Source organism: Gavialis gangeticus, unplaced genomic scaffold (assembly GCF_001723915.1).
Source record: "Gavialis gangeticus isolate Ggan-Ray unplaced genomic scaffold, GavGan_comp1, whole genome shotgun sequence".
In the NCBI taxonomy this organism is placed as follows: Eukaryota; Metazoa; Chordata; order Crocodylia; family Gavialidae; genus Gavialis; species Gavialis gangeticus.
Genome location: NW_017729032.1, coordinates 35,539,195 through 35,548,695, shown reverse-complemented (window position 1 = coordinate 35,548,695; position 9,501 = coordinate 35,539,195). Strand labels below are relative to the sequence as shown.

Here is a 9,501-nt window from a genome sequence, read left to right as displayed (position 1 = left end):
GCAAGTTTAACTTAATCCTTACTCAGCACCATTAAAATGTAGGCAGACATGTTCAACAGTGTAGCAAGTGTCACATGTCTTCATGGTATTGCAAAGTTCTTTCCTTTCAGGCAAGGGTCATCCCCAAACATACTAACTTCAATAGGTCACTATATTCCAGCAATCTGCAACTTGCAAGTGAACCTGTGACACCCCCTAAGCAGGGTGCCAGCTCCCATTGTCAATCCCACCCATATGCAGCCCTGTGCTCCAAGCAGAATAACTCCCTACCACCTAGCAACAAGCCACTGTAATAACAGCTAATTAAGACAGATGCACTTCCCATAGCAGTTTCCCACAGAGTAAAACCCAGAATAAACGTGCCATATCTCCATGCCCTTGCTATTCTTCCACAGGACCCCTGCTCCCCTCAGTACGTAAGACAGGCATGGCTTATTGAGTGTGCAGTGATTTAATATTTTATTCCTGACAAAGGAGGGTTAGCAGGCATGCACAATTCTAGTCCCACAGCAGCTACACTGGCTCCCAGTGGCCTTCTGGTCTCAAATCAAGCTGCTGGTTGTGACCTACAAGCCCCTATATACTCTATACCCTTTGTAAGGGACGGTGTCCTCCTATATGCTGTATCTTGACCCATGTCAGCCATGAGCAACCCCTGGCCAACACCATCAGCATCACCTCCCCCTGAAACTTATCTTTTCAATTTCGTGAGAAAACTGCAGTGTCCAAAGAAAGATGTGTAAAAAAATCATTTCACTTTAGTGAATACATTTTTTTATTATTGTGCTGCACCTTTTTTATGTAATAAGAGCACCAGCGAATATGTACAAAAGTATATCCAAAACATCCAGATGCACTTTTATTTTGAAAAAGCATACTTCAGATTTGATAGTTACATGAATAAATCTGTTTACCCAAAAACTACCCTCCCATAGAGTGAAAGTAAAATCCAGATTTATCCCTAAGGCCTCTCTAAGCACAATGTCATAGGTTTATTTTATTTTTGCTATATATTTAATCTGATTACATAAGCTTTCAATTTTACCTATATTTTTAAAACAAGGCAACATCTTTAGCTTCATTATATCGGGCAGTTTAGACAAAATTTCACTTCCAATTATGCTATCTTTTGGGTGTTTGGTCACAATGTAACTAGATTGGCGACATCCAAGATTCTAAGCAAAGATGATTATTTTCTGACCCAGGAGCAAGACTTCTTGCAGTTGATGCCATGATCTGAGGCCTAAGAAGTGACAGGTCAGTATGCAGACGAAATATGTAAGTGCCAGGCAGTACGACAGGATTTTTTCCTATTTCCTCTAGCAACTATTCCCATTTTTGAAGCAGATTTTATTTTCATTAAAGCAATGATGCCAGGGAGCCTTTCAACACATTCAGCTAAGAACTCAGCTACATCTTCGACAGTTCCTCCTGAGCCCTCAGAGCAGCCCAATGAAAGTTATGTTTCACTGATATGGGGGAAGCTAGTCAGTAACAACAGAACTACAGAGATGCTTCTTAAAGCTACATTACAACTGCCTGCACTAGTCAAGGAAAAATGTTATTCAGCCAGTTGAGAGGAATCATCTTTCCAAGGTAAGGTAAAATCCTGCACTTTACATTTTAAAGTACATCAAGGAATGGGCCAAGAGTATTTTGCTCTAGCTTTAGTCAAGTCCCAAGGTCTGCATCATTATTACTGATTCACATTTTTTTTATTCCTTGTACCAGTAGTTAAAAAACTTCACTGGCATATGCTACTGCCAAGTGAGAGATTGGTAGTGGGGTTTGACGTACATTGTTATTTTATTTTTTTGAACACCACATTGCATCCTTTTATCTTGGTAAAAATGCCCATCTATAGCTACATCCAACACTACGAGGGTTATCCAAACTGGGTTTTAATTTATGCCTCTAGAACAGGGGTCAGCAACCCCTGGCATGTGCCAGAGCATGGCAAATGAGGACATTTCACTTAGCCCACCACTGCCAGCCCAGGCTCTGGGCATCTGCTGCCAACCACAGAACCCAGGCAGCTTGCAGCAGGCAGTGGAGAGGCCACAAGCAGCCCAGGCTCCATGGCAGGCAGCAGCTGCCAGAACCTGGAACAGCCATGAAAAGCAGCCAAGAAGCTGTGAGCCCCAGACAGGCTCCATGGTGGTGGCAAGTGCACACACACCTCCAGGTGGACAGCAGAAGGGACCAGGATTGCACTGCCCCAGCCCCTTCCCTGCCGTTCATTGCTCTGGGCAGCTGCAGCAGACAGCAGGCCAGCTACAAACAGCTGCACTGTGGTCCAGAGCCCCAGCACCAGTTCCATGGCAGCAGTGGCTGCATGAACACGAACAGTGGGAAAGGGGCCAAGGAGGCACAACCCTGGCCTCTCCCCCACCATCCACCCATGTGTGCCCAACTGCCAGCAATGAGAGTCAGGCCTCTTGCAGCTCCCACACCATCTGCGCCTGGCATACCAAGTCGAGGTGTGGGTTAAGGCTGGGATGGCTTTGGCACTCCAGTCAAAAACACTGCCAACCCCTGCTCTAGAATTTACATCACAACCCTCTTCATTCAGTCAAACTGGAAGTCCTCCCTGTTTTCCAGACATAGGACAGACAGGAGACTTAATGTGCAAGAACGTGCAAAGTTTACCGACCTTATTAGTCCAGTAATAAAGTAAGTTTACTTTAAAAGGCCCTAGAAGGTTGCTGATCCTCCAGTCTAGTTTGCAAGCAGTCCATTTCCAACCACAGCTGTGTCCATTCTACTGTGGTAAAATATATATGCTTCCATTTTATTAGTCATCTAGGATGACACCATGTCAACAGGTAATAGCTAGAATAATCATATGTCCCGGCTTGTCCGGGACAGTTCCAGATTTTGAAAGCCGGTCCTAGGCAGTCGGCAAAAATTAAAATGAGCATCCCAGAATCACCGAGGTGTGGGGCACAGTCTGGCAGGGGGGTGGAGGGTCATGGCACACAAGGCAGCTCCGCTTCCCCACTGCCCTGCGCCCACTGCCTCTGCCATTGCCTGTAGCAGCACTTCTGAATGGGGGGGGTGGGAAGTGTCCTGGATCTCCATTTTTCTCATGGTCACCCTAGTAATAACCACAGCCGAGTTTTAGGGTGTTCAGACATTCATACCACATCGTTAGAAAAATATTATAATGGATATTATACTGCAAATTAATCGGACTACAGCTTAGTGGGACGATGTCAGAATTGTAGCTAGGTTACTGTGTTTAATTTTAAAGATTCATAGATGTTTTAATAATATGAATTGGGAGTTAAATATGCAGTGTCAAGGATTTCTTGTGACCTCCACTGGCAGCTATTTTTAATTTTACTTGAGTTAGGATAATGATGTGAAGACCACAAATGTAATATAAAAAGGTGGTCTAAATATTATGTTATTTTTAAAGAGGAGCCAATAGAAGTGCTTCACCAGGTCTTAAAAATAATAGTTAATAAAGGAAGGAGCTGCCACCTTGACTCTGCAGGTGTGACTCAATAAATATATCCCTCCTTTTGACTGAAAACAGGAAGTTAGCTTTCTAAAAATTAAATCGATTTGTTAAGATAGCTAAACCCTTCTATTTTAATCTATTTATTTAGCCAAAATGTCTCAAAATATGATGGGCTTAGTCATTTTTATTATGAGTATTCATTTTCTTTTTTTTTTAAGGCGATTCCCCAGAAGAATTCTCCAAATGGATCCATTACCCCACTACTTAGAATTATCTCAATTCAGGGGACTGATGCAATGTATTTTTCACCATTCACATGACCACAAAAGGACTATTGAGTTATTCTGACCTTTTTATTTGTGGTATTCAACCAATAGGCATCATGAAGCCATGTCTGACAGGCAATGCAGGACGATAGCTCACTGTAGTAAGTCTCTGGCTTGAACCAACAGCCCTTGAGTGATTTATTACACAATGCATTTTCAGAATACACAAGTAAATAGAACCAGAGCAGGCTATATATATAGAGCAAATGTGCACCCATACTTGCATGCATACATAAGTGTGCACGAACACACACATATAGTATGAAGGATATATATTGGCTTCTTCCACTTCTACCTCTGACTAATATCAATACTGGATCATACTCTAGGCTCAATTCAAAACTCACTGATGCCAACAAAAACTCACAGAAACTGCGATGGACTTCGGAGCAGGCCCTGTAGTTTGTGTTTTGTGTGTACGTGGAACAGGCAAGGCTCTACCATTACCTCAGAAATTTTCATTAACTCTCTGGAACAGGTTTAGTCCAACTCTGTCTTCCATTTCAGTGCTAATACAAAGAGTAAATAGCTCCTGATACAGAGAAATGCTGGAGTAAGAGGTTTTGTGAGCCGTTTGGGGAGGAAAAAGAGCATTGAGAAAGAAAGAAATTACTTATTTAGATTGTGCTGGTGTGCACAGAAGATGCTGGCACATCCAAGACACAGCATATCCACGCACTGGAGTGAAACACGTTAGAAAAAGAAACCAGGGGTCCTGTTAAATAGGCTTTCCCTTAACTATTTTACCTATAAATTAAGTAATCTTATGGTGGAATTCTGGCACTTCATCATTCATTCTCTTCATGGCACAACTTGCAAATGACATTTTAAAAATTTAAGAAAAATCCATGCATTAATACTCCAGAAATGAAAGTTAGCTTCTACTGTCCCCTAGTGGCACTGCATCTTGTTTCACAAGTGTGATAAAAACAGTTTTGAATCAAATATATACTCCACTGACTACAGCATGGCACACATCAAAAGAAGTCAGCAGCCAGAGGGTTTGATTTAACCAAGTAGCTCACCAATGTTTTATATTTACTTTGAATGTTTGAACTAAAACCCATCGGAATCACTGAGACCTTAATCTCTAAAAACTTAATTTTTTTTCCAGACTTCTGTCCTAAACAATATGGTAACAGTATTTTTCATTAATTTAAATCACTGTTACTGAAATATCCAGATATTAAAAGCATATATAAAAAATGCAGTTGGAAAAACAATGTCCACTGCTCCCCACTCACTGCAAGACTAACTTAGCTTTCAAGTTAATCAGAATTTGTTTTAAAAAGACACTATAAAGTAAAAGGATTCCTGGATACCTCCCAGGTTTTGCTGTTTGCAAAAGATGAATGCTATTTTTTCCATGGCATCCATTCATCAATCTACCACATGCCACAGGTAGGATCACGATGTTCTGAGCACCACACTCATCCAACAATGGAACATACTTGCAATGACTTGCTCTTCAGATAAGCTTTGAAAAGCTACAGACCAGAAGTAGCAATCCATCTCAGAATTATTCAGCAGTGGACTCTTCATGCCTTACCATACACAGAAAGATTTTTCTTCTTGACATTCATGTTTAGTTTTCTATAACATAATTATTTGATTTAAAAAGTAAATAGTATCCTACAGCCCACTTTTAATTACAGCTAACTACAGACTCCTAATCAGCCAAGATATTTAATTTAGCTTTCATTCCATGCAATTATGCACTCTCATGGCCCATGAAGCTTTCTAATTATCTCTAACCTCATTAATGATGACTATTAAACTTCAGTTCAGTTAATTTTTATTAAGCTTCTAGAGAAAAATGTAACTTTCACCCATACTAGAACCAGCTACTGAATGCAACTACAGTTGCCGATCCATGATTTGAAGTTAGCTGGAAATAAGTATTCTAGAAATTATCCTCATACTGCTACCATATGTATTTAGTGCAGAACATGTATTTAAAATTATGAACCACATTCTCAACTGTATCTTCAATTGCCCCAGTTCATCCCCAACATGCATTTCCCCAGCTTGCCCTTAGGCTCTGTAAACAATTTTTTTCCCTTTTCCAGGAGCCAAGAAAATATCCTACATTTCCTCACAGCTAAACCCAGTGCAGGGCAACATTTTATTGATCCCACACACAGATCAAACACCTCTGAAACTTTCCTGCAAAGAGAATCTGCTTTCATTATCAATCACAACCGTGCCAGCTCAAATATCTGAAGATGGATACCCTTAAAATTTCAGCAAAGGTCTGGTTACTGAAAAATTAATGTGAAGAAAAATCCAAAGGAGAGTCTGGTAAAGACTGCACAGCTGAAGGAACAGCTCTTTCACAATGGAACAGGCCCAGTATTTAGCCACGCTCTACTTTTCCTCCGTCAGATCCTCTCTTAACAAGCTCTCTGAAGACACTTACCATACCATATGGCTAGCTTTCCAATACATTTGAACTGCATACCACTTTCCTTTTCCTTTTTAACAGCAGTTTAATTATTTAAGATTATAAAGCTATTTTGCTCTTTAACATTCTTTTAAAACACTTCCCAAAGCATCTATATTATACCATCACAAGTCAGCACAAAACCTCTTGTGGCCCTGGGCAGATCACTTAACTTAGTGATAAACTGGAAAAAATAAATCTTCAGGAGATCTGTTGGAAATTGCCATTAAAAGGTGCTGAATTTATTCATTTGTTTTCCTTGACAGCAATATATCCCAATTTCAGGACTGTAACTCTACAGCAGGAAGAATGGAGTTACAGCTATTTTATTCAACTGATGAGACTCAATGAAAATTAACTGCATTCCACATGGAAATTCCATACACATGCAGTTAAGACTATAAAGCACAAAGCTCAAATTTATATTCACTAACTATATTCATAAATCACTGACAGGGTCATATGTAAATGTAAGTATTATTTAATAGTTTTAAGAGGATACACATGGCTTCGAAAGCAAATTAGAAACCCATTACCAATTTTCTAGCATGAGAAAAAAAATAAACCCAGTTTTCTAGAATAAGCAGCAAACAACTAATTGCCAGCATACTAAAAATGGTAACATTACAGTGGGAATACAAGCAAAGTTTAGCATTGCCAGATCCAGACAGCCTAATAACATATTCATAAAAATTGAAATTTACCAGCTGCCCAAAGATAGACTGCTATGCCATGACATTAACTTAGATTTAGTTCGAAAAAAAGACAGTGAACTCCCACCTGAAAGAGACTGCAATATTCGTTGAAGTTTTTATCTATTGAGTTTTCATTCATGGTTCTTATAACAATTTTTTTCAGGGACGCAAGGTCCAAATTGTTAAAAGTATCTAAGTGCTATACTCCCATAAAACAGTAGCATTTAGAGGTCTATCTATCTCCATTTAAAACTAGGTCAAGACAATGAAGCTAAAACTCATTGCTATCCCTAAGAAAATTATTATGCTAATAAGCAGGTAGACAATTCATAGATTCATAGATTATAGAGTTGGAAGGGACCCAATGGATCATCATATCCGACCCCCTACCCCTGGCAGCAAAGAGGACCAAGGTCAGATGACTCCAGCCAGGTGATTGTCAAGCCTCCTCTTGAAGACCTCCAAATTAGGCGATAGCACCACCTCTCTTGGAAGCCCATTCCAGACTCTGGCCACCCTTAAAGGCTTTTAACAAGCCATCCAGTAAATCACCTCATTGGCATTGTCTCTCCAAGTAACACACCTGAGGTATTAATGTTTCAATACTTTTGAAGAGACTTTAATACCAACTTTGACCACTGAAGGTCTTATTAATCTATAGAGCATTATAAATGGGCTTCTACTTTTCTAGTTCTCTCTCCTAAATATTCACTCCTCCCCCATTACAATTGCTAGCAACTATATTTGTTCTAATAGTTACAATGATTGTATGTATACTAAAGAATTCACTGCAGCAAAAAACTTCACATTAGCCATCAAAAAAGCCTTTAGTTCCTTTTGACCTCTACCTCAATGACCCTCAAACAGCTTATCCATCTCAACAGTCACCTATTTTTAGCAAGCTTAAATCAAAATTAAATACATACCTGGCAGTTCTTCCCACTCTGTGGATATATGTATTTGCATCCTCTGGACAATCAAACTGAATTACCCAATTCACTGCAGGAAAATCTGGACAAAAGCAAAAAATACTCCAGATTAAGACACAGTGGACTCAAATCTTCCTATACAACAGCAGGGTTTTATTCTGCAGCCTTATTCCCTGTAAGAACTATCACTTGGCTCAATTTACAGACACTGTCTGAACTATCTCTGAATTAAAAATACAACTAATTGCATGTATCAACATATCATAAACAACTATCCTCTTTGTCAAAGCAAGCTAAAATTAATGGTGTCTTCATTTCCTAAATAATAACAGTGCACTGAATGGAACATAATTTCACACTTGACAAGGATAGACAGATGCTTTGTGTCTCTCAGATAATAAAATGCCCTGACATCACATGATTAAAAGAGGATTTGACCCACTTTTCACCTAGAATTTCTGTTTTCTTCACAACTTGGGCTTGAAGTTAGCAATGGTCAGATACTACTACTATATCTATCCAAGTATTAAAACATCACTGTCTCAACAAGAGTAAGCAGAAGGCTGCAAATAAGCCCTGAAGTTCCATTTTAAGCCGTTTATATTTAAGAGAGGCAATTGTCAAGGCTTTTAACTCTAGTAACCATATATGGACCAATTATGCCCACAACCCTGTTCCTAAAATGCCATATCTTAATAAGCTCCTTAGCAGCAAGATCCAAGTAGAACAGGAGGTAGCAAAATCTAGCCTGTAGTCTTCCTTCCATTTTATTGTGTTTTCTTCTCCTAATCTGTTGGCAAGAGCCCACAGTTTAGGCCAGGGGCGGGCAATTATTTTGGGTGGAGGGCCGCTTACCCAGTTTTGGCAGGCTGTTGAGGGCCACATGGGTAGCCCCACTCCTTGACAGGTGCCCCCCACCCCTTGATAGGTGTGCCACCCCCTGGTCACCATCTTGGGACCAGTGTCCCAGGGCCAGCACCGGTGGGGCCCAGAGCGGGGCACAGGACAGCAGGGGTCTGTGGAGCCGGGCCGGCCTGCACCAGCAGGGAGGGGGGAGCTGGCCCGGCTTCATAGAGCCCCTGTCAGCTGGGACCCCGCACTCCTGCCACCCTGCTCTGGGCCCCACCAGCATCAGCTCCATGCTCCTGCTGGCTCCCTGCCCATTCACTCCCAGTGCCCCCCAGTCCCGCGGTACAGGTGGGGGGCAGCACTCAGCCCCGACCCCCTGCTTGCCAGCAGGGAAGCTGGTGCTGAGCATGGGGAAAAAAGCGGCCCCTCGCTTGCCCCATGGCCAGCGCTCGCAGCCCATGCGGGGGCAGGGGGAGGGAGGAAGTAGCTCCTCCCCGCCCCATGCCCGGTGCCCCACACTGCAGCCACTTGCTCCGTCCCACACCTGGTGCCCCACGCTGCAGGTGCTCGAATCCCGCATGGGGCTGTCCAGAGCAGGCACAGCCAGCCCCACGCGGGCTGCAAGCAGCTGCAGCGCAGGGCACCGGGCATGGGCAGGGAGGGGCCGCTTCCCCCTCCGCCATGCTCCTTCCCTGCCCAGGGTCCCCCCCTTACCTCAGCTTTCCATGCCAGGGCAGCCATGTGCTCCCAGCCCAGAAACCACAGCTGGGGGGGGCAGGGCAGGCCCCGCTGT

General features: G+C 42.2%; 1 protein-coding gene across 1 annotated transcript in view; it reads right to left on the bottom strand.

The window, feature by feature from the left end:
* Nucleotides 1-9,501, bottom strand: part of DDX10 (DEAD-box helicase 10) — a 504,153-nt gene that overhangs the window by 447,237 nt on the left and 47,415 nt on the right. Inside the window, exon 9 of the mRNA XM_019524793.1 lies at nt 7,857-7,941. Coding sequence (XP_019380338.1) covers nt 7,857-7,941 — 85 coding nt within the window. The remainder of the gene's footprint in view (nt 1-7,856; nt 7,942-9,501) is intronic.